The 27,237-nt window shown below is 36.8% G+C and overlaps 1 protein-coding gene across 1 annotated transcript in view; it reads right to left on the bottom strand.

Moving 5' to 3' along the window:
• Positions 1–27,237, bottom strand: part of peo (ubiquitin E2 variant domain-containing protein pendolino) — a 129,197-nt gene that overhangs the window by 85,161 nt on the left and 16,799 nt on the right. Inside the window, exons 2-3 of the mRNA XM_090392079.1 lie at positions 18,013–18,080; positions 2,501–2,685 (exon numbers count right to left, since the gene is read on the bottom strand). Coding sequence (XP_090248205.1) covers positions 2,501–2,685; positions 18,013–18,030 — 203 coding nt within the window. The 5' untranslated portion in view covers positions 18,031–18,080. The remainder of the gene's footprint in view (positions 1–2,500; positions 2,686–18,012; positions 18,081–27,237) is intronic.

Below are 27,237 nucleotides of genomic sequence, written 5' to 3'. Positions count from 1 at the left end.
AACCTCTAGTTGTTTCAGTCACATGCTGCTCAAGATATTTATCTCTCAGAAATTTAATAAACTTGCTCTCCTTGTTCCCATACGCTATCTCCTCCTTCCATTCCAATCCTAATCATGTGGCTTCTTCTCTTTGAGAGAGTTGCAGCTGATTACTAGGGAAATAATGAAGAAAGGTGGTTTCCCATTGCCTTCCTTGACATATTTATGACTGTGTTCATGGGACCGGTTTGCCTGTTTTGAGAGATGAAAAACCTGAGTTACCAGGAGAAAAAACCAACCACCTCTTCTTCTTACATGCTCTATCAATTTGCCTAAACATTTCACAAATCAGTATTTTCTACATTCCCTGGCCTATAACAGCATCCTAACCTGTTAATTTCAACTTCACACTATACAGATTCAAAATCTGTGGATGCACTATCAACTTCCATACTTTGTGGACAATTCCTCTACAATCATTAACAGCACTTCTAACTCTTTTCACATTTCTATCCTTCTGGAAAATTATATATCCTTCCATTTCTATTCCTGAAATCACATCCTCCTCAGAACCAAGTTTCACTTATTCTAATTATCTTTTGGCATACTAACTCAATCAATACAACAAACTCAGCTCTCTTAGTTGGAATACTGCTTACATTTGTGTACAAATATATAACAATCCCTGGGTCTTTGAAGCCATTCTACCAACATTCTCTATTCTAGCTGCTATACCACCCCTCTCTCTTTGGTCTGACCACTCCCGTTTCTCTGATCCTGACTCTGATTTCCATTCCTGCCTGTCTCATCCTTACCTTTATTCATTCCATCACCTTGTGCTGCTGAAACCATTTCTTCAACCTCATATCCATTTTCCTCCTGTCATATAATCTGTTTAGTTGTAGACTGATTTCTCTGCAATTTCCACAATCATCTCTCTCTACCCTTTCTTAGATATATCCTTAGCCTTTGAACAATTTAATGGAACTTCACATTTCCTCTAACAGTTATTTATTAATTTTAAGTATCTGATGTAAATATTCTCCACGATATTTACATGTATTTATGCCACCTAATCCAGCTGATTTTCTATTTTTTTTTATACCTTTGTTTATTTTAGTTCTTATAATTGATTCATATTAGTCCTGATTTCTTCATTATTGTATTTTGTTATTAAATTTTGGTCATACCATAAAAAAAAAGAAAAGAAAAAAGCTTTCTACAATTATTTCAATAAAGATCAAAACTGGTTTTGGTAGTAGCCATTCAAATAACGTTTTTACAACATGGGATACTGAGGCAACTGATGTGAAATCAGCAGCCTCTATGTACAAGTAACCTAGTTGTGAAAATACTTCATATGCGAACTTTGTTTGCTTACAACTTTGCACACAATTATAAGTTATTATTATTATTATTATTATTATTATTATTATTCAGGCCTCCATGGAGTCAAAAGGTTCATCTTAGGAGAGGACCTTCCTAGGAAACACAAAGTCTATCTCATACCACTCCTTGACCGTTCTTGCTCTCACCACTCTAACAGGCAGTGCATTCTATGGTTCAACCACCCTCCATGCAAAGAAACCACTCCTCACCATCTTGCTCACAGCTTCCTTTCATAACTTCCAGGATGGCCCCTTGTCATCGCTCCTTCCCACTGTTCCACCAAGTGAAAGAACTCCCCAGTGTCAACCTTGTAACTGCTTCTCAACAGTTTAAAAGTCTCAATCATATCACCTCTCCTTCTATCCACCAAACTCTGCACTCCACATTCCCTCAGCCAATTCTCATAACTACCATTGTACAGTCCTGAAACCATCTTTGTTATTCGCCTCTGGACCATTAACTGTGGGAAGGGTCTAAGTGTGGTCTGATCAGGGTCTTATACAATGGAATGATAACTCTTATCTCTGCAGGTCAGCATCCTTCTCATTATTGCAGCAATCCTCTGGGTTACCTTCACCACCTTTGCAATATGCTCCCTGAATTTCAGTTTTCTATCAATCATCACCCACAGACCTCTTGTGGATACACTGTTGTGCAGAATTCTTCCAGTCTTATTCAACCAGTCTTATATTCAAGAGCTTTTTTTTTTTTTTTTTTTAACCCCTGGCTTGATGGAATTTAATGAAATTTGTTATTTTGGGTCACTATTAGAATTTGTCATTTCAAGTTTACATAAAACAATTATGTCTATGTACATATGTTACAAACAGCTCTAGATTCATTATTGAATGAATCTAGAGCTATTTGATCCTTTTTGAATGATAATGAAACATTATCATTCAAAAAGGATAATATTATGAAATGCACCTTTAAGATTTTCTGTATTAATTTCCTTGCTTAAATTATGAAGCAAGTAGTTAATATTAATAACATAACTGGAATTTTTGTTTCTAAAACCTTATCAACCCTATAAAAGAAAGGGAAGAGATTTCTTTTACCTAGCCCATTATAAATGAAAAACTGAGTGCAAATAGACTACATGCCCATCATGTGGTAATACTTTGATACTTACTATTCAGCCATTAAAGAATATTCGAGAAAGAATGGCCCATACATTTGGCTAACTTTTGAATTATTAGTATTGCGATCTAACATCTTAGCTGCTGAATTTGATGACTCCACAGAAGGAATGGCAGGAAGAAGTTTCTTGACTGTTGCTTGTACAGATGGATGGCTATTATGTTCTTCATATTTAGCCTATGCAAAAAATAAAATGAATAAACTTGCAAATTTTCAGTTTTAAGGAAATATAATAAACTAAGACTGCAATTATAATAAATTTAATTGGAATAGACCTGACCTCAATTCTAATCATGACAAAAGAAATCTTTATATGGACTTTAGAAATGAAGGCAAGTTTAGATGGATCTAATATAAAGATAACACAGATTTTTGCTCCATTTTGCAAGAGGAAACTCTGGTTTTTTGCTCTTGCAAAATAGATAAACTGGCCAAAGAATGCACATACAATTAACAGATAAAAATACTGTGTAATGTGTAAGAGATAGACGATGTAGGGAGTCAGCAGACTGCCAGCCTACCATATGTAGTATCATATGTGATGAGTCCTCAGACTCCATGGAAATGTCATGTAATAATTATACTTAAACAGCAACATCCTAAATTCCCTCTTCTTGAGATTTTTTAACTGGATTCTCTTATTTCCTGATGGCAAATAAAAAAAAAAAAAAAAAATGTTTATCTGTTCCATTTTTATTTTGAAATGGACTAAGAGCACTTCAAAGAGTTGTAACTGTGCAGCTGCAATGTTTTCAACTGAAGTTAGGACAGCAGTCCTGCAGAAATATTTAACAGGATAATAAGGCTAGAGCTGTAAATTTGAGATTGCAAAAAACACTAAGCAGAGACATAAAAAGCAGAGGACATATAGCATAAAAATTTCAAAAACTAAACTAATTTGGCAGAGACAAAACTTGTTGTATGATGCTGTACTTTAGCTCTACCATGTTTCCAATGTTTTTTCAACATACAGTCTGCAGACAGCTAAGGGTAACGTACTAGTGGAAAGAAATGACTGATTACTATTAACTTATACTTTCAAAAAATTATATTCTTGTTTAATCCTTTAACCACCAAATGGCCACACAAAGATAAAATATATCAAAAATATACGCTTCGTATCCATATTATTTCTATAATATCCGAAGGTCATACTGACTTCAATAGACACTTCATGTTCATATAATTATGGACGTATATACTCATAAAGGCCAGTATGGTGATTAATAAAGTATGAACTAATTATGAAGTGAAGTATAGAGGCTGTTGACTTCACATCAATTGCCTCAGTATCTCACAATGCAAAACACACTTCCTTTTAGATGCATATATTTGCTATGCATTATGGAAAGAGTTACTACCCAGACCAGTTTTGACCTTTGTTGAAGTATTATCAGTGGAATCCAGATCCTGAAAGTTGAATTAATGCAGAAGTCATGTATTTCCCATATAAAATTGACAAAAAAAAGGTGAATCACCTTATTATTAAAATATTTTGGATTATTTTTAAAAGGGCTTTTCACTTAGTTACAAAATAAATTATAGGTCATGAAGATATTTCACATGCAAACTTTGTTTGCTTACACTTGTATGACTTCTGTATTAATTCAACCTTGATATCTTTTTGGATCTATCACCAACTGATGAGACCTCAATAAATGTCAAAACCGGTCTGGATAGTGACCATTCCATTAATGAATGTCCAAAAGGAATTATGCTTTGCACTGTGGGATACTGAGGTAACTGACAAATTCAACAGCCTCTACATACAAATAGAATAATGATTAAAAGAAATATGGGTAGTGATCTTTCTCGTAATGCACAGCAACATACACAAGTGTGCTTTGCACTGTGGCAACTGATGTGAAGTCTACAGCCTCTATATACAAGTAGCCTAGTCATGAAAATGCTTCACATCCAAACTCTTTTGCTTACACCTAGGATAAGGATTAAACAAAAAATATAATTTCTTGGCAAATGTGATTTACTTTGTAACAAAGTTAAAAAACTTTCTATTATGATACAAAAATGCTATGTTGCAGTAGCTGGTGAACTTTCAGGCAATATGTACAGGTTTGCAATCCTACATAAAATCTCAAGGCATCTCCACTGTTTGCAGTTCTGAAATTACAATGGTTACTAATGTATCACTATACCTGTGACTTATAACAGAATAAGTCTAAAGTTTCAAGATAATTTTCGAAAAAAAAATTGTGAATGATAACATGAAATCACCTCATACCATAATATTTGGTAGGTGTAAAGAAATTTCCAGTGATATGCGATGGCTCTGTTTCACAGTGCCATTTGCAAATCCTTTGGGGAGATGAGGTGTATTTGCAATGAGCTTTATCTCCCAAATAACATTCAAAGCTAATATTTATTCATCTCTAACAGCACTAGAAAGAATTGAATAGGTGTGTATCATGCCTGTGCAATAGTGCTGAGTAGCTGCTGTGTGAAGTGGTCAGTAGGATACAGAACATTATTCTGTAGCATTGAATCAGAAATAGAATATCCACTTTTCTTGTAATGGCTGCATATGTCACATGGATATATCTGTAGTTTCTTTCTGCAGTTGCAACCTGAGATTGTTGCACAGCTTTTCTTTCTCATCCAAGCTGTAATATCTCTTAGAACTTGACTATCATGCTTCAAACAACATATAACTTCTTCAAATGCTACTATTGCATTACTACCATCCAGATCTTTCATATTCGAAAAATTTTTTTGTAGTAGTTGTATTAATAAATATTTTAATAAACCTCTACTATAAAAACTTTCCTAGAGTAATTAATTTCTTCTGTGCCATTCTCTTGTGCATCCTGCATCAATTCCCAAGTTTTAGTGTTTCATACACTGCACAAATCTCCAGGTGTCTCTAAATATGAGAAATTTAATTATAACAATCCACTTAATTATAACACATATCATCTAATCAACATCTTTACCTCATATCAGGATCAACCTAAGTCTCATATCACAGCTAATAACTGAGCATCTTAGAAACTCATCTTATGGATGAAAAACTCAAGTTTCTGGAAAGAAAACTTCTGCTGCCTCTGATCAAAACAGGTTAACTCACCTTCAAATGAAAAGTTCTCATAAAGTTCTTTGTGAGGCACAATTCAAAAACAGGTCTTTTCTGCCAACCAAAGAACATTGCATATAAGCAACAATGTGTGTGTGTGCGCGCATGCGCACACATTAATAATGATTTACCTGGTTCCTGGAAATCCATCATGAAGCAAGCTATTATAAATCGAACCCTAATTTCTCATAGGCTCAGTGTCACAAACTGGGTTATGTTCCTGGAAATATAATATAAACTCCATTTTAGGCACCTATGGTAGAATGAGAAAACTGAAACTTGGAACAAGTTCCATCAGTTTCATTCCAGATTCCTGAGGGCACAAAAATGTCATGCTTCTTTAAGAATTTTATATTCTCAAATTCACCCCATCTTTCCAAACATTAATATGTATTGCAATGGAAATACATTTAAACTAAACTGACAATAAATGAAGAATGAGACAAATTATAACAGTTTGGTTAAACCATGGCTTTCCATCTGCACCAGTGAAGTGATCTAGGCACAAGCAACTCAGTGACATTTTTTTTAAAAAATGCAAATAAATATGTACAGAATATTTTGTTACATAAAACTCAGATAATGGATATAACAAACCTTGGTTGATCCACTGCTCAAATCATTCATACTAATAGATAGTATTACTTCCAAGCCTCAGAGTCCAAAGGCTCATTGCAGGAAGTCAAATACACACAGGCCACAAAAACTATACCTTGCTTCGAACACATTCAATGCTGGAGTGCTCACCACCTCACCAAACAAAATCTCTTTTTCATCTCTTTCTTGCATGACTTCATACAACCTCGAGGGATGACCTCTGGTTCTCATCACCCATTATCCCATGCAATAATTCAGCTGTATCTATTTGGAAGGCTCCTCTCACCAACTGATACGTCTCAATCATATCACCCCTCCTTTTCCTATCTACCAAGCTCTGAAGACCATATTCCCTCAATCTGTCCTCATTCTCAATATTTCAATAGTCCTGAGATAGAGAGTATTCAGAGGCAAATAGATGGCTATTTGCCTCTGAATACTCTCTCCCTCCCTCCAATGTTTCCCTATCACGATATAGTCAGGTGACTAGATCTGTACACAGAAATCCAGTGTTCTTTGCATTTATAACAGTGATTTTTTGGGTAACTTACAACTTTCACAATGTGTTCTCTGAACTTCAGTTCCTTATCCAAGATCTCCAGATCCCTTGCTTCCTCCACTTTCTGAAGCAAATTCCCTTCAATGTGGTAAACCTCATTCCATCTTCTCTGGCCAAAGTGCATAACTTTACACTTAGCAAACATTAAAATGCATTCGCATTCAGTGGTGTGGCTAGAGCTTTTGCCGCACCTCTCAATACACACCAAAAATACTTCAAAAAGTCAAAACGACGTGTAGGGAAATAAATTAAAACACTATGTTCATTTTTGAAGTAAAACTTTAATTTCAACATTCTAAAATGTTATTTTTCTTGCTTTTCTGTTAGCAAAATCGTTGATGACATTTTCCAAGTCTATTTCATAGTAATGTAGGTAATTAGTAATCAATTTTATTTAGAAAAACTCCTCTCACAACTAGCAACACTTACAGCAATTGTGAGGGTAGTATTACCATAGTTGGAACTGAGTTCTTGAGACTGTATTTTAGAATTAACTGCAAATGTTCAAAGTGCCGCCTGGGGCAGACCCCCCCCCCCCCTAGCTACGCCTCTGTTCTCATTCTTTAGCCCAAAAAACACCAACCTATTCAAATACGCTTTTAACAAAATACACCAGAATTTCCTGACATTACTCTTCCTACTTCAGCATCATTAGCAAACAACTGAATATCACCTTTCACATAGTGTAGTGTTTCAGTTGTGTGCTATGATCTCAGTCAGTACCTTTGGATAGAAGGATATGCACCTCAGTCATCTTGTTTGCTATGGTCTGGCATTTTATACCCTCATAACAGAAAAATTTTAATAGTTGTAAAAGGTCAGGGAGTGGTCATAAAGCAAGCAGTTGTAAAGTGGAAGTCTATTGTAAAGAAGTCATTCTGAAATTATTATTAACAGACCACCACAATGTCATGTCATGTCATTAATGAAATTAAAGTATTTAAATTTTTTTAATATTTCTTGATAAATGCAGCACCTCATCATTTGAAAAAAACTTAAAAATCATTAAAAAGCCTTTAGGCAAATACTCCATTCACCTTGTGAGAGGATATGCAAAGACTTTGTCAAGGAGTAGGCTTGTTCTCTCATCCATTCATTTTCTAAAGTTCTTTTTCAAAGTGGCTGTGTAGCCCTGCAGAAATGGCATTTGCTTCCATAGTTCCAAACTGACATAAGACCATTTGTTTGTAGTCACCAGGCCTTGAAAAAAAGTTTTAAAGTAATTATTTTTCTAGGCTTTTTTTCAGCCAATTCCCAAATTAGTCGAGTAGGATTTTTAACCTTTCCGAACTCAAGAAAATCTATCATAGAATTTTCACTATTTCAGATAATAACATATGTTAGGTGAGAGACCATGCTATGGAAGCAATTGTCTGCCATACTCTCCTTCCAGATGCCTAAGAAATCGCTGATAGCCTTGGGCTAACTGTCATGATGGCTAAGGACAGTAAAGAGCTGTCCACCAAGTTTCAAAAGGTTAGTTACAGCTGAAACAACTTTGCCTATTCCCTTTCGCAATAACAGGTACTGGAAGATTGATTTTTTTTTTATACAGGTTTTTATCTACAAATGTACGTGCATTCACTGATGTTAATCTGTCAGCCAAGTCTGAGTGCTCTGAGAGAAGCTCTGCAGATAGCTATGATTGATAAGAGTATGAACATTTACTTGTTCCAGATAACGATATCTCGTATTAGCAATTATTTCTCTCAATAAAAATTTAAGTTTTTATATGTTAAATTTGTATTCCTTTCTCTCCAAAAACAGTTGGTCATTCTCTGGAAGCTGAGTAGAATATTATCTCTACACAGTTTAAAGAACTTGAGGAATCTTTTCTGCTTCATGTGTAAGTTTTCAAATTTGCATACAGTAAGAATAAAGAACTAAACGCATCAAGCTTTTGTGGTTTGTTATCTGTGTGAGATTCAGTTATATTTTGGTTATAATGGATCAGTAGAACCCCAAGATAACTATAAAAATAAAGCAGATTTAATCTACTATTTCTTGCTGTAGACCAAACTTTATTCCATATAATAAGTAATATTATTCCAAACAAGTAACATTAGACACAAGAGTGTCCAGAGGATTTGAAATCGGAAACAATCACCATTTAGTCTTGACTCAACTTTTATTCAAGCGAATAAAAGTTGAGCAGCTCTCAGATGTGAACTGTAAACTAAAATACATAAATACTATTCAAGAAAAAAATGAAAGAGTTTGAGAACAGGAACCAAACCTTGGGGATTCAGTGGCAAATCCGTGGACACAGGAAGTTAAAGAGGTAGTTAAGGAAAAGAAGAAAGCATATTAAAAGTTCCTGGTGAATAAGTCAGCTTGTGCTCTTAGAGAATACAGAGACAAATGTAAGAAAGCTAAACATTGTGTAAAACTAGTTAAACAAAAGTCATGAGACTTTGGTAAGAACAAAGAAAATAAATATCAAGAAGGTGGCAAGATATTCTGGAGGTTGTTGAAGAAGCTCAGAAATGGAGGAAAGAGTGCTGTAAAAGGAATTAGAGATGATAAAGGTGACATGAAAACTGGAGAAAAAGATATCCTTCATGTATGGAGTAATTACTTTGAAAAACTGCTAAATGAAACAATCAGTGACAGCACAGTGGTAAAAAAAACAGACCAGGCATGCAATCAGGAATACATATCCATACTTGAAGTAGAAAAAGCCATCAAAAGCATGAAATGTGGAAACGCAGCTGGAGTATATAATATTCAACCAGAAATGCTCAAGTATGGAATTTATACTTCCAAGTCTTACAGCGGCTGCACTGCATAGTTCAGAGGGATGAATTCCAGATGACTGGAGTAGAGTTCTCATACCACCCATATACAAAAAGGGAAATAAAACTGAATGTGAGAATTACAGAGGTATTTCCCTACTGAGTGTTCCTGGTAAGATGTATGCAAGTATACTTGAGAAACGGTTGAGAAAGATTGTGGAAGAGATGCTTGGTGAAAAACAAACTGGCTTCAGGTCAAATAGAGGCTGTCAGAATCAGATTTTCACTTTACGACAAATAGTTGAGAAATCATGAGATTATAACAAAGATCTGTATTTAAGTTTTGTAGATCTGGAAAAAGCATATGACAAGGTGCCAAGAGAAAAGCTATTCAAAATGCTACAGTTGCTTGATATAATGCCCAGTATCAACTGGGCATTATATCAAGCAATATTTAGTTTTTATTTGAGTTGTAGGTCAGCAGTTAGAATTGAAGGAAGTACAGGAAGATGGTTTAATGTTAAATCTGGTGTCAGACAAGGATGTACATTATGATGGAAAGTAGTATTAAACCTGATATCAAAATTAGAGATGTTAATCTCAGCTCTTTGCTTTATGCAGAAGATGTTATACCTCTAAATAAATCTGCTACAAGTCCGTAAGATTCCCTGACTAAATTGAATAACTGTTGTAATAGATATGGTATGAAGGCCAGCAATAACAGACAAAGACAATGAAAATAGGCACTGAAAATATAAAATGCATTGTGAATGGAGGACCTATAGAACAAGTAAAACATTTCAGCTACTTAGGTACAATTTTTAGTCAAGATGGTAAATTAAATATGGAAATAGACAATAGAATCAACAAATTCAGTATGGTAGGAAGTCAACTGAATAAATTTATATGGAGTAAGGGACTGACCATAGTGTCTCAACCATAAGCCTTGACACATGCATAGAAAGAGGAGTTGAATGGACAGGAGACAGATGCTGCAGCAAAAATGTATTCCAAAAAGTAAAAATAAGGTAGGATTAAAATAGATAAATGAAGAGATTAAATGTGAAATCTAGAAGAAGGCACTGTGGAGGCAACACAAGATGAATGTTAGTAATAATCAGTTGCATGAAGAGTACAAAAAGCAAGCCAGGAAGGCAACTCAGTAAAGACAGCAAACGTGCAGTATGAGAAGAAATTAGCCAATCGGTAAGAAAAATCCTAACGTGTTCTTTTGATATTGGCAAATAAAAGAAAATTACTATGGAAGGATGATGCTAGTTAACACTGGCAGATTGGTAGCCAATGCAATGGATATAGTTGAAATATTAAATGAGCCATTTATCAGTGTATTTCATCTTTTCTGAATGCAATATCATATGAAACTGAGTGTAGATGCTATAGAGAAGGAGGATAGACTGGTGGTGAATGAACTGGAAGCAGGAATTAAATAAACTTGATGCTAATAAATCAGTAGTACTTGACAATACATTGCTGTGTCTTGAAGAAATGCTTTAGGTAATCTGTTTAAAACATGAGGTAATGCAACAGGGCAGGTCCCAAATAATAGGAAGGCAGGAAAAATTGTTTCACTTCACAAAAGGGGGGGGGGGATAAGACTGAGGATACAAATAATATGCTCTGTGTGTGTGTCTGGAGCTGTTGTTAAGGTGTAGAGAAGTTGGTGAGGACTAAGATTCAGAAATAGGCTGATAATGGCAGCATTCTTTATGATGGTCAGCATGAGCTAGGGGAGAGGTGATCATGTTTTAGCAATCTGCTTATGTATTACCACAAGGTGACAAATTCACTCGATAAAGGAGATCTATATACACTGGTGCACTTGGATTTTTCAAAGACCTTTGGCAGACTGCCACATGACAAACTGGTAACTAAATTGAAACAGATGGATTGGATAACAGACTAGTGAGATGGATTAGTTGATTGGCTGTCATTTAATGTTGCAAAGTGCAAGATCTTGAAATTTGGTAGGCAAGGCTGGAATGTAGAGTATCGAATTAATAGAGATATTTTGAAGACGTGGAAGAGATAAGAGGTCTGGGAGTGATGGTGGGCAGAGACAAACTTTAGGGAGCAACACTGCTAAAACTAAAAAAAATAATAATAATGGATTATGGCAATAATGAGTACACAAATATATAGAAGTAAAGAGGTCATAGTTCTCTTGTATATGAGGCCCACAGTAGCCCATATGAGTCCTTATTCAGACCTGATATGGGCTACTGTTACAGATTTAGTCACCCGGTTTTCAAGGAGTTGTTTTGAAGAGGGGTCCAGAGAAGGTCCACTAAGTTGGTATGATGTCTATGGGATGAGGACAGATGAGGGAATGTAAGTTGTAGAGCCTTGTGAAGAGAAGAGGGAATATGATTGAGACATAAGTTGGCGAGGGTTGTTACCAGATTAATGTGGAAGATATTTTTCATAAAGTAGAGGGAGGCAAGGCTTGAACTAGAGGCCATCCTTGGAAACTGTAGGGTATGAGCAAGCAGGGGATGAGGAGAAGGTTGTTTGTATAGAGCAGTGGTTCTCAAAAGGGTGCACCAAGACGCACTGGTGCGTCTTAGAAGATTTCCGGGTGCGCCCTGTGGTATTCCAGAGAAATATGTGTCCAGATATAAAAATAAATATAGTTACTCTATTATACCTTTTCATTACTGATATACCACTCTTTTTGTCAACACATCATTATTATGTTAATTAACAGCGGTTTTTCTTGCAAAGAGAACAAGAATATGGTTTAATCATGTGTATATTACTTATTTTAAAAGTGTCGGAAGTGGATGTTATGTGCATATTACTTATTTTCAGATAAATACGCCCAAATAAAATGGATAGATTTCTCAAAAAGAAGTGTGATATTGAAGAATCAGATTCTGGAAGTGAGCAAAAGTTAAGTGCAAGTAAGAAAGCAAAATTGCGGCCTACTCGCAAATATAATGAAAGTTGTTTAAGCTTTGGTTTCACTTGGACCGGAAGTGAAGATCATCCATTGCCGCTATGTTTAGTATGTGGATGTAAAATGGCAAATGAATCATTGCTTCCTAGTAAATTGAGTAAACATTTTAAAACTATACACTCTAATTTACAAGATAAATCTGTAAGTTTTTTCAAGAGATTGTCTGAACAGCAAACAAAAGTGGCAAATTCTTTTAAAAGTATAATGACTGTTTCTGATAAAGCTCAAATCGCTTCTTATCAAGTCTCAGAACTGATAGCAAAAAATATGAAAGATCATACTTTAGGTGAGTCACTTATTTTGCCTGCATGCAAAAAAATGGTCATGACAATGCTAAGAAATGAAGCGGCAATGAAAATAAGCAAGATTTCTCCGTCCAACAATACAGTTGTCTTCTGATATCGAGAAAAAAATGTATGCAGTAATAAACTTCAGTATTCAAATTTTGCATTGCAAGTTGATGAGTCAACAGACATTACCACCAAGGTGCAACTCTTAGCATTTATCCGTTTTATTAATGAAGATCAAATAGTAAATCAGTTTCTTTTTTTCGAAGAATTAAGTGTGTCTACAAAAGGTGAGGACGTTTTTAACATTTTGAATAGCTATCTTGATAAATGGCAGTTAACATGGAAGTCATGTGTAGGCATTTGTACAGATGGAGCCCCTTCCATGGTGGTAGGCTGTGTTAAGGGCCTTACATCTTTTGTAAAAAAACAAAATGAGAATGTTATCGTAACTCACTGCTTTCTTCATAGGGAGGCCTTGATGTCAAAAACATTGGGAGAAAAATTAAGAGAAGTATTAGATCAAGTTGTTCAGATGGTAAACTTTATTAAAACAAGACCTGCCAAATCGCATTTATTCGAAAAGCTTTGTATCGATATGGATTCACAACACAGACGGCTGCTTTTACATAATGAGGTGAGGTGGCTGTCAAGGAGGAAAGTACTTACCCATGTACACGAGCTACAACAAGAACTTCTTGCGTTTTTTGAAGAGATGAAACAATTACATTTTTGTAACCTCCTTCGGTGCGAATTTTGGATTGCCAGGTTACAGTATTTGGCCGATATATTTCAGCAGCTCAATATTTTGAATACTAGCATGCAAGGGAAAGAAGAAAATATTCTCACATTCACTGACAAAATGAAAGGGTTTCAGAGAAAACTACAGATTTAGAAAAGAAAAGCTGTTGAAGGTAATTTGGAAATGTTTCCATTGGTAAGTAACACTTGCATAAATGAAACACTTCCAATAATAGTTGAATATTTAGCAAGTTTAGAAGAAAATTTGAGTTCTTATTTTCCATTACTTAACACTGAACAATACGATTAAATTAGAAACCCATTTATGGAAACTTCAAGTGATTTTGGTTTAACATTAACAGAAGAAGAAGAACTGGCAGCTATATCCACTGATCGTGGATTGAGGATTAAACATAAGGAATTGTCTCTTGAAGTCTTTTAGTTACACTACCATCTATCACCATCTGGTGATAGATGGCAGTGTAACTAAATCGTACTTACCAGGTGTGAAATTTAAGGATGTAAGTGAGAGTATTAGAGTGCAAAAACAGAGGGTGAAAGAATTAATTGTGGCGGGTACGAATGAATTGAAAGGTGATAAATTTTTTATGAGAGAGGACTTGAAAGTATTGTTAAAGGTAGCGAAAGAAAAGAGTGACAGAGTTAGAATGGTTAGTCTGTTGCCACGGTTTGACAGAGAGGAGTTTAGGAGGAGGGCCATAATTGCAAATGATATTATGCGTAGGTTATGCAGACGGTGTGGTGTGGAATGAGTTTGAAGGGCGAAAGGACTTATACAAGATGGATGGCCTGCATTTGAATGGACTTGGTGTGCGGAGACTGGAAAGAGTGTTACTGAATGAAGTGAAAATGGATGTGCAAAACCAGGGAAACTAGAACTACCAAGGAGGTGGGGGGGAATGGATATGCAGACATCAGTGAGACAGATGAGTGTAAGAATGTATATAATGTACCCGAGCCAGCACTAAGGACAAAAAATGGGAATGGGTCATTTAGAATAACGTATCAATATAGGGGTGGGACTAAGGGATCACTGCATTTCATGTATACTAATGCCAGGAGTATTAGGAACAAGAAGGAAGAATTTTTGGCCTTGATTGGCTCTTCCTGGCCACAGGTTATTGGCATTAGTGAGACATGGCTGACGGAAGAAGATATAGTTAGTGGGATAGAATGTGTAGGTTATAGTGTGTTTAGAAGGGACAGAGAGAATAAAATGGGGGGAGGGGTATTATTGATGATAGCTGATGAACTGCAGCCAAGGAGAATTGAAGTTGTATCGCAGGATAGTGAAAGGAGCTCATTTGAGGCTATATGGTGTGAGATTGAGACTGGCAGAATAAAATATACAGTTGGGTGCTGCTATAGACCAGGTGATGGAATAGATAGTGGAGATAGTATGCATAGGGAAATTGATGAAATGAGTGGAAGGAGGGTAATTATTATGGGGGATTTCAACTATGGTAACATTGATTGGAAGGAGGAGAGGACACATGTGAGGAAGGAAAAGGATTTTATTCAATTATTAAGGGATAACTATCTGAGACAGCATGTAATTGAAAATACTAGGCGTGTGAGAGTGCTTGACCTGGTAATAGCATCTGAGAATTTGACTGTAATGAATATAACCATGTTGCCACCTATTGGTGAGAGTGATCATAAGGTCTTGACCTGGGAGGTGGCTAAAGGTGTGGAATTTTCGATTAAGACAGGGTATATGTGGAATTACCGTGCTGGCAAGTATGACAAGCTTAGGAGATTGCTTGGATCAGTGCCATGGCATGTACAACTGCAAGGGCTGGACGTCGATAGAGCATGGGAAGTGGTCAAGGAGCATTTACAGGAGGTAATGGCTGATTGTATACCTAGGGTCTGAATAGTAAAACAAGTAGGGGTTAAATGGATAAATAACACCATTAAGCTTGAGCTGCAAAAAAAGAAACAACTGTGGAGGGAATTTAAAGAAAGGGGTGACCTGCAGGCACATGAACGGTATAAAGTGCAGGCCAGAAAGGTAACGAGTGTGGTAAAAAAAGCAAAAGCGGATTATGAAAGGAAACTAGCTTTGCAAGCAAAAGAGAACCCAAAACAGTTCTTTCAATATGCTGCAAGCAAGAAAAAAACTGTATACGGTAAAATGATTTTAAGGAATGACGATGGTAAGGAGGTCACTGAATCAGTCGATATAGTGGAGTTACTGAGCGTGCACTTTGCAAAAGCATATCATCCAGGTGGTGGTGACATTGAAAAAATGAAGGAACCATTAGTTTATACGGGAATAGTGATGAATGAAGTGGAGGTGACTAGTCTATTACAGAACCTTAATGTGAACACATCTGTGGGATTGGATGGTATACCGGCACGGGTCTTGCGTGAAGCAGCTAAAGAATTATCAGTGCCCTTGACCATGTTGTTTAATCTGAATCTCAGGTCTGGCTTAGTCCCGAAGGTGTGGAAACAGGGGAAAATAGTTTCACTGCATAAAGGAGGATCCAAGACTACAGTTGCAAATTACCGACCGATCAGCATATCAGGAGTCGTTGTCAAGGTCTTAGAGAAAGTAGTCAAGGGAAAAATACAGGATGGATTGATGAAAACGAGATACTGTACAGGGGATAGCATGGCTTTGTGAAGGGTAGATCATGCTTCAGTAACTTGCTTAAGTTTTATAACAAGGTGACGGCTGAACTGGATAAGGGAAATGGGTTTACAGTGATACTGCTGGACCTGGCAAAGGTGTTTGACAGGATACCACATGGAATACTAATCCGTAAACTACAACATATGGGAATGGATATAGGGTTGGTGAGGTGGATAGGTGGTTGGTTGATGGAGAGATATCAAAGAGTAGTTTATTCAGGAGTAGAGTCCAAAAGACAGCCTGTGACTAGTGGTGTTCTGCAGGGTTCTGTTCTTGGACCACTGCTGTTTAATCTGTTCATTAACGATATAGGGAAGGATCTAAGTGGAACAATTCATTTGTTCACTGATGATGCAAAGTTGGGTAGGGCTATAGTGAATGCAGAAGATGTCAAAGTCTTGCAGGATAACTTAGATAGATTGGAGTTCTGGGCTAAGGAGAATGGATGTCAATTTAATGTGACAAAATGTAAGGTTATGCATTTTGGGGTGAAAAGATTAGCAGCAGTATACCACATTGGTGGAACTGTACTCCAAGAGATTGATGAGGCCAGGGACTTGGGAGTGTTGGTGGATAGGGAGATGAAGTTTAGGGGGCACACTGCAAAAGTAGCTAAATCAGCTCATCAACTCGCTTGGTTGTTAAAAAATACCTTGACGAGCAGAGACAAGCAAGTTATTGTACCTCTGTACTGAGCCTTGATAAGACCTCATCTCGACTACTGTGCATTTGGTCACCTCGGTTCCTTCTTGATGGGGAGGAGGTGGAGAGGATCCAGAGGCGAGTGACTAAGATGATAACAGGTCTATGGAATGAACCATATGAGAACAGGTTGAAGATTTGTGGGTTGCAGAAACTAGTTGATAGGCGGAGGAGGGGAGATATGATTGAGACATTCAAATTGCTAAAGGGATTCTATAGGATTAATTCAGAGGATATTTTTGAGATCAGGACTGGTGGTGGGAGAACTACTGGACACTTATGGAAGCTGGGCAAGAGTGTGGTTAGCAGGGGTGTTAGAGCTGGGTTCTTTACTTTTAGAGTGGTAAATGAGTGGAATAAGCTGCCAGAGTCTGTTGTGGGTGCTATGACGGTGAACGAGTTCAAGACAAGGTATGATAGATGCTGTGAGAATGTAATCGCATAGTTGTGTGGACATGATGTTTAGGGCCTCCCTCGATGAGTCTAAGGACTCCTGGAGTTGCCCGAAATAATAATAATAATAATAATAATAATAATAATAATAATAATAATAATAAAAGTCTTTTGGATTTCTATAAAAGAAGAATATGTGTCAATATCTAAAAAAGCTTTGAACATTTTACTACGATTTTCAACATCATATTTATGTGAATTAGGATTTTCTACCCTCACCACAATTAAGTGTAAAAATAGAGGAACTCTTCAATGTATTGACGAGGAAATTAGAATTTGCCTTTCAAATATATGCCCAAACATTGAAGCAATCGCTAGGACACATCAGGCTCATGTTTCTCATAAACACAAGAATGAATAAACTTAAGGTATGTTTCATTTTATTTTTTTATCACATTATTTTTTTTTGTAATATTTGACTTAATTATTATAACATATTTCTCAGAAATTTGTATATAGTGCGCTTATGATTATTTGTAAGATTTTAAATGCGCCCCAACTTCAAAAAGTTCAAGAGCCACTGGTATAGAGTAATTGGTGAATGGAATGCACTGCCAGAAAGTATGAGTGTAGAAACTGTGAATGGGTTTAAAGGCACAGCTTGATGATTTTTTGCATGAGAGAACATGGAACGCCCACAATGACTCATCTGACTCTATGGAATTCTGATGTTCATAATAATAAATAGAATGGTACTTACTTTTTCTTCGGTGGACATCTTTAACGTTCAAACAATATGCAGTGGACCGTTTTTCCAAAGAATCATTTCTGCAATAATATCAAACTTAAGCAAAATCTTTATAAAAAAATAGCTTTTTTTAAACATATTACAACTAATACAAAATGAATATACCAGAAATGCAGCATTTATCAATGGAGAAAAGTCTACATTTATTGCAAAGAACCTTACCAGACACTAACTTATGCTACTTAGAACAACTTAGTATTTCTACATTCTGGAGTTATATCAAGTCTTGCAACATGCAAGACTTCATATAACTCTGCCCTTTAGTCACAGCAAGTATGTTATATCAATACAACAATCAATCCTCATGTTCTCTAGTTTTTCTGAATCCATAACTTACATTGTTTTTTACATTGTAAAAAAAACAAGCATCTGGGCCATTTATTTATTACTGCTATTCATATTATATATTTAATACAACTTTCACAGCTACAGTGGTGCATCCAGAGGGGGGGCCGAAAGGGCCCTGGCACCCCCTAAAGAAAAAGAAGAAAAAAAAACTAGAAAATTTTCCAAAAATCTTTTCCTAATTAAAATTCATTTTTTTATTTATGTTGTGTCGTGTCTTCTATTTCTATACTACTTATGAATTAGAAAAAGCCAGCCTGGCTGGCTGAGTGGTTAGCATGTCCGCTCTCCAGTCAAGAGGCTGCGGGTTTGAATCCCGCCATGGGCATGGACGTTTGTGATTGTCTGTGGAAAAAAATAGTGGTGGCGGTCGCCGGCGTTAGTGTGGTTACGGTCAATTGGTGGATTGTGAGTGGTAGAGTTGATGCCATCCCTCAATGCGTCTTTGGACTCCCTGGAAGTGACAAATAATAATAATCATTGCAGATGCTCAGTCATAGATCATATGCGATGCATAGTATGTATTCTCAAATCGTCTACTCAACTTGCCCCCCCCCCCCCCCCCAAGATTAAATCCTGGGTGTGCCACTGCAAAGCTAACATATGTAATAAAAAAAAATGTAGAATTTTTCTATATATGTAGAAAACATATGTAGTATGTTCAAAAACTCCAACATATTTCATCCAACTTTATGGGAACATCATCAGTGTGCCAGACTCTTAATTACATTCAAAACATGAATTTCCATTTTGGGAAAAAATCACTATTAATTATTCATAAGTATTTTAATTATTTAAATTTTTTATGTACACAGCATTTTAGAATTGTTCCCTTGAATAGCGTATCACATACTTCAACTGCGACCAAGAGATGTGCTAGTATGCACATGATTTATGACTCATTATTGTGATTCATGTTTTGAATGCAATTACCGGCCTGTTTTCCTGATAATGTCCATGTAACGGGTGAAATATATTGGAGTTTTTGAATAAAATTCTATGTATTTTTTTGTTACATGTGTAAAGCCATGAAATTTATTTAAATATGTCTAGTACACATTCCATTAAACCTATTATATTATATATATTATCCCATCCTATGCCAGGCTCAATGTCCAGTTATTACAACAAATGGGCTGTAACTTGGCTTCATAGAAACCTGCTTACTGCTTATGATAGGGTTGTTAATCCATTTGCATTGTCTGCTATGTCCTTGTGCTTTGCAAGATGCAAACCAAGTTTACAGGAATAAAATACCTGCTTCCTTCATGTATGAGACCAGCTAACTTGTATTCACTTAAAGTCCTGATAAAGATTCTTTGCATCCTAAATGAAACTCAAATCCAGGTCTCTTTCCAACCAAGGGATATCATCAATACCAACTGAGCTAAGAGGCTCATATATAAGTAATTTATGTTTGCAATAATTTCTATGAAAGATTGTTAAATGAAACATGAAGTGACAGAATACAGGTAGAAAATTTAAGAGAAATGCAGTCAGGAATATATATCAATACTTGAGATAGGAAAAAAAAAAAAAAAAAGCCCAACAAAAACTTGTAATGAGAAAGGCAGCTGGAATGGATGATATTTGACAAGAAATGCTTCAATATGAAACTATAAAAGTTTTACTGTAGCTGTAGTGCACAATTCAGACAGCCTGGTCCAAAGGCAAAATTCTCGATAACTGGAGAAACTTTCATAGTATCCATCTATTAAAATACTGAATGTGAGAATTGAAGGGAAATTTCTCTATTGATGTTACAGGTAAGATTTATGCAAGCATGCTTTAAAAAAGGCTAAGAATAATTGTGAAAAAAACTTGGAGAACAAGTTGGGTTCGGGACAAATACAAGTTATCAAGATCAGATATTCACTTTAAGACAAATAATTGAGAAAATGGAAATATAACAATGATCTATATTTAAGTTTTGTAGATCTGCAAATTAAAAATCAGAAAGGTAGTTCAATGTTAAAATCAGGTGCAAAATAAGGGTACACACACACAAAAAAAAAGATAAGCCGAAATTTGAAACGTTTTTTGTCTTACCAGAGCTTACCGGCTCACCAGCCCAGAACTCGGGGGGTTGGGCACCATAGGTGAAGCCCCTTAGTGTGTGTATGTGTAATATATATATATATATATATATATATATATATATATATATATATATATATATATATATATATATATATATATAGATAGATAGGACAATAAAATAAATAAAGCTGGTATAGGGAGTCAACTGAATAATGGAATAGGACAGACAAGGAAAACACGAAACTAGCTGTATGCAATGAGACAGTGCTCAAACCAATTTTCATCAACGAATCTTAGAGGTCAGGACAAATATGGGTTGTTGAGATCAGATATTCACTTCAAGACAAATAGTTGAGAAATTGGAAATATAACAAGGATCTGTATTTAATCTGGAAAAAGGTATATAATAAAGCATGAGAAAATCTGTTCAAAAACTCTACAATTACATAGTGTAAACAGGATGTTTGGTTGAGTAACATGCATTCTATAAAGTAAAATATATGAAGCAAATATTTTAGTAAAAATATAAAGTAAAGCAAAGTAAAATCTAATGTAAATATATAAGATATATTTAAGTAATTCTTGTAGAAAGGCTTATATGCTGGTAAACATGATTATTAAATACTTAAGGAATTGACAGCGTATACTAAAAATATAAATTAAAACAAACTTTAATATATACTTTCAAATATTTCGGCAACGTCACGTTGCCATCTTCATGGGAACTTAGGATAAAGACACGTGCAAGCAACCATTTTCCTGAAGTCCTGATGGTGCCTCCTGGTGGGCTATATTAGGTGTTCTTAGCCTTTGGGCTGAAGTTATGATTCACAAATTTGGGGCAGTCTCAGGCATTCAAATTTGTTGAGGTTTGGCATGTTCCTAAAGGGCTGGGGATGATTCCATGAATTCCATGATTATCAGATATACAAAAATATATTGGGAAAAAAAGAGCAAAGCTCTTTTCTCCAAAGTATGGTGGTATAAAAGTCTTGCAGTGGCTGCACTCCATAGTTCAGAAGGCCTGGACAGAGGACTTGCTGCGGTGTATTTTCTTTCTTCCACTTTATTCTGTGGCGAGTATCGAGAGCATAGTTTGCAAGCCCAGAGTGGCTGTACTGGTGAAATCGGATGTAGTCCTTGTGTTCTGAGATTCTGATATTTGCTGTCCTGCCTGTAAATTGTCCTGCCAAAGTAGGACAATTTACAGCTGCAAGGGACCTGGTATATACCAGGTAGGTCTAGGGGAAGTGGTGGGTCTTTAGTGGAACAGATAAGTAATGCCAATTTTCTATATGGTCTGTAACAAGAGGTCAAGTCATGTTTTTTTTAGGATTTTGTTGATTTTTTCCGAGGTGACTCGGATGTAGGGAATGGTGATGGATTTAGAGTAATATTTTTTGTGAAGGGGAGGAGGTGGGTTGTGGATAACTGGTTTCAGTAATTTTTGGATTTTGACCTCTTGTTACAGACCATGTAGAAAATTGGCATTCCTTATCCGCTCCACTAAAGACCAACCACTTCCCCTAGACCTACCTGGTGTATACCAGGTCCCTTGCAGCTGCAAACTGTCCTACTTTGGCCAAACAGGCAGGACAGCAAATATCAGAAACTCAGAACAAAAGAACTACATCCGATTTCACCAGTACAGGCACTCTGGGCTTGCAGACCATGCTCTGGATACTCGCCACAGAATAAGGTGGAAGAAAGCCATAGTAATACATCGCAGCAAGTTCAAATATGAAAGCCAATTCATGGAATCAGCCTCAGCCCTTAGGAACATGCCAAACTTCAACAAATTTGGATGCATGAGACTGCCCCAAATTTGGGAAACATACATCAGGAGAACTTCAGCCCAAAGGCCAAGAACATCTAATATAGCCTGCCAGGAGGCACCATCAGGACTTTAGGAAAAAAGGTAATTTCCTCGCTTCTTTTCTCATTTGCTGTTGTGTAGTACTTGCTTGCACGTGTCTTTATCAAGTTCCCCATGAAGATGGCAACGTGACGTTAAGTGACCATGAAGATGGTGACGTGATGGCGAAATATTGGAAAGTATATATTAAAGTTTGTTTTAATTTATATTTCTAGTATACGCTGTCAATTCCTTAAGTGGGGTGTATTCCTAGCTCGCCTCCATGTGGTGCACCCTGGGTAATGCTAAACGAGCTAGAGCGACTACTGGCAGCCAGATCTATCTTAACGATCTCCTGGCTATAGACACATGAAATTACAAGCTATGCAATCACCAAATGGTCCTTCTCAGGACCACAAGAAAAGAAAACTAGGTGCTAATTTCCAGATTTGCCAACTCAACATTGAAGGAATCAGCTCTGCTAAAAGTCAACATCTCTCAAAAATCCTTTGAGAAAATGATAGACATAGCTGTCATTCAAGAGACGCACACTTCTAGTGAACATTTGAAATCTAGAGGAAAAATTGCAGGGTACGATATACTAGGAGCTACACATCACCAAACTCATGGCTGTGCAACTTATGTACGCAATAATATAGAGAATGCCCACTTAATATCAGCAAATATTAATCAGAATATACACACTATCATAGCCAAAATTGAAGATCTCACGGTGATTAACATCTATAAGCCTCCCCTGGCAGAATGGCCACCTGAAGTAATTCCCATATTTCTACATCCTACTATTTACATAGGAGATTTTAACAGCCATCACACCATGTATTATTACAATAATAATGATGAAAATGGTGATGCATTAACAAACTGGGCTGAGCAAAACAATCTTAGCTTAATATTTGATGCAAAGGACAAAGGAACCTTTAAGGCTGCAGCATGGAAGAGGGAATACAACCCAGACCTCTGTTTTGTTACCCAAAATTTGCAAAATCAACCGATAAACACAACAAAACAAGTCCTTGAAGATTTTCCACACAGCCAACATCACCCAGTATTGGTAGAAGTAGGAATACAAATACCAATAATACAGTCTATTCCACGACCAAGATGGAATTTTAGAAAAGAGAACTGGCAGGATTTTTCACAAGAACTGGATAAAATAGTAAGATGGATACCTCCTGTGAGTGAAAACTACAACAGATTTATTGGAGCAGTCATATCAATAGTGAAGAAGTGTATTCCAAGGGGTTTCCAAAATGAATACATACCTGGCTGGAATAAAGACTGTGAAGAGCTATACCAAGTCTACTTATAATCTAGTGACTGTGACATAGCTGACGAATTACTCCAGAAGCTTGATAATGAGCGCAGAGAAAAATGGATAAAAACTACAGAGGACTTAGACTTTAAAAAATCAAGTAGAAATGCATGGAGCCTATTAAAGAAGTTAAGTGGAAGTAACCCAATCACTCATAAAGATCCTTTGGCGACTCCAGATCAAATTGCCTGTCGAATAACCTCGCTGTCTAGAGCCCCTCGAGATCATCAACACACATGGGAAGTTAAACGAACACTCAAAAACTTACGACAAAGTGCAGATGGCAGTTCCCAATTTTCAAGAGAATTTACCACAGATGAAATAACTGAGGCCTTGAAGGAGGTGAAAACTGGCAAAGCACCAGGCTTTGATGGTGTTCACCCTGAATTCTTGTTAAACTGCAGAAAAAATGTTCAATGTTATCAAGATTCTTTTCTCACATTTTAAGGACTGGAAACCTTCCAACAGCCTTTAAGAGAACCAAAATAATAGCCATATTAAAATCCAACGAGACTCAAAATCAAGTAGAGAGCTATTGCCCAATTGCGCTCCTCAGTTGCTGTTATAAGCTCCTCGAGAGACTCCTCCTTAACTGAATTGGGCCAAAAATATCTGAAGTCATCCTTACTACTTACTACCCATATCGAAGCAGGCTTCCAGAGATGTTTGAAAACCTCTGTTTTCAAACATCTCTGTTTGACAACCGTATCGTATGTGCTGCATATGATACGGTATGGAAAGAGGGGATGCTATACAAGCTGATACAAGTCATACCATACCAATCCATCATAAGACTTATTGGTAACATGCTTTCTGACAGGTTCTTCCATGTGGTACTGGGAAACAAAATGAGAAAACTGAGAAAGCTGAACAATGGGTTTCCACAGGGCTCGGTATTAGCACCAATTTTATTCAACTTATATACATCTGATCTACTGACAATTAGGTCAAAAAAATTTGCTTATGCTAATGACATAGCCCTCGCCATCCAACACAAGAGCATTGAAGTAACAGAAGATATTCTCACAAATGACCTTAGAACCATTGGGGAATACTTTCATAAATGGAGACTAACACCAAACCTCAATAAGACCGAGGTTAGCTCTTTTCACCTAAACACCAAATTGGCAAATAGGAAACTTCAGGTCAGCTTTAGCAACATAATGCTGCAGCACCAAGATTTCTCTAAATATCTGGGTGTTACCCTGGATATTTAGAAAAATCACACTATCTTTCAAAAGACATCTGGAGAATCTCTTTTTAAAGATCAGAACTCGTAATAACATCATACAAAAACCGTGTGGTTCTACATGGGGTTCTTCTGCTATTACACAGCGATGCTCCACGTCGGCCTTAGTCTACTCTGTGGCAGAATATTGTTCACCAGTATGGCTAAACAGACCTCATATCAAGAAAATTGACACAAATAAATGCAGCGATGAGGACAATAACAGGTTGTGTCAAATCCACCCCCATCTCCTCTACTGGCTTCCAACTTTGAGCAATATTGCACCACCGAACTTATTGCCGATACATGAAGACCTCCCATATATAAACATGAATCGCCTTAAATCCCGACGGTCTCCACTAATACTGGCCGAAGAACTAGTCAATAGCAATTTCAATGTTGATTCAAAATGGCAGAAACTTGGAAAGAAAAATCGTCACCAGATTTAACAAGTATATCCTTCCCAACCAAAATCCAAAAGGGATTGAGCTTCCATGTCACCTATGGAAAAGCCTAAATAGGATACACACAGGACATGGTATCTGTGCAGACAGCTTATACAAGTGGGGAAGATCACCTACACCCCCAATGTGACTGTGGGGCCATAAATCAAACCATCTGGCACATTGTGGATTGAGCTGCAGCATAAGAGCCTACCCTGGTGACCTGAGAGACTTTTTGAGGCAGATCTTTCAGTTCTTGATTGGCTATCTGAACTAGACTTAAAATTTCAGACTTTTTTTTTACCTGATATTTGTATATGTTCATTATTTGTTTCATTGTTATTGTCTGCACAAATATGTATTTATATATTCTGATGTCGTGTGTCTTTATTATGCTATAAGCTAAATAAATAAATGCCTTAAGTATTTAATAATCATGTTTAACCAGCATATAAGCCTTTCTGCAAGAATTACTATCATCCACGGAGATTCCAACGCACGCAAGGCCCGCCATTACAGCAAATTGAAGCTGAAATTATCTAGACAACTGAATTGTCCGACCATCAAAACGCTGCCGGGATAATCAAGTAATCCTAAATTGTGTAAAATTTAAGCACCGGTTCTTTTCACAGAAAGCTCTCTGTATCTATAACTGCACGAGACATGCTTTGCTACGGGAAGAAATTAACGCTACACGCAGTTCCCTAGCTGACATAAACAGAGCTATTTTAATGCTAGAGGAAGAGCTTTCTAATATGCTAAATCACAAACTTTGGTCAATTCTACATGACGTCTCGTGCACTGTGGCAAATAAAGAATTCAAAAAAACACGGAGTCGACATATCAACAAGTTTGATAAATTAAAAAAGAACTCGACGTCCAAACCAAAACTGTAGTTAACCTTTCTTCGGTTAATTTGAAGCCCGAAGCACTCAATGCTCTGTCACGTGGTCACAACTTCGCCATTGCTCCTACCGGCCGAGGAATTACTGATCCAGATTGAATGCGGGATTCGCCACCTTCCAAACACATCGCCAACGATATTAGATTGGATGTAGCCTGTGTTCTCACAAAAGGGGAATGCCACTGTGGTACTCAATCATACTGACTACGCAGGTAAGCTTAATGCTTTACTATTAGACTGGGCTACTTACCTCCCCACTGAATACAATCCCACCAACTCACAAATTAGAAAACTCCATAGGCTCCTGAAGAAGGTCACTTCTTGGCCTGGGCAGATTACTAACAAATTAAAACCATATAACTTTCCAGGAGATTGATGAGACCAGGGATTTGGGAGTGTTGGTGGATAGGGAGTTGAAGTTTAGGGGGCACATTGCAAAAGTAACTAAAACAGCTCACCAAATCACTTGGCTTCTGAAAAATACTTTAACATGCAGAGACGAACAAGTTGTTGTTCCTCTGTATCGAGCCTTGATAAGACCCCATCTGGACTTCTGTGCCCAGCTATGGGCACCAGGGTTTCTTCGTGATAGGGAGGAAGTGGAGAGGGTCCAGAGACGAGTGACCAAGATGATAGCAGGTCTGTGGAATGAACCTTATGAGAATAGGTTGAAGATTTGTGGGTTGCAGAAATTGGACGATAGGCGAAGGAGGGGTGATATGATTGAGACATTCAAATTACTGAAGGGTTTTTATAAGATTGATCCAGAAGATATTTTTGAAAATATGACTGGTGGTGGGAGGACTAGGGGCCATGCATGGAAGCTGGGCAAGAGCGTGGTTGACAAGGGTGTTAGAGCTAGGTTCTTTACTTGGAGAGTGGTAAATGAGTGGAATAAGCTTCCAGAGTCTGTTGTGGGTGCTACGACCGTGAATGAGTTCAAGGCAAGGTATGATAGATACTGTGTGAATGTTGAATAGTTGTTCTTGACATGATGTTAGGGCCTCCCTCGATGAGTCTGTCGAC

The sequence above is a fragment of the Typopeltis vanoorti genome, chromosome 1 (assembly GCF_054136105.1).
Source record: "Typopeltis vanoorti isolate ZY-2024b chromosome 1, IOZ_Tvanoo_1.0, whole genome shotgun sequence".
NCBI lineage: Eukaryota > Metazoa > Arthropoda > Arachnida > Uropygi > Thelyphonidae > Typopeltis > Typopeltis vanoorti.
This window is presented reverse-complemented; position numbering and strand designations above follow the sequence as displayed.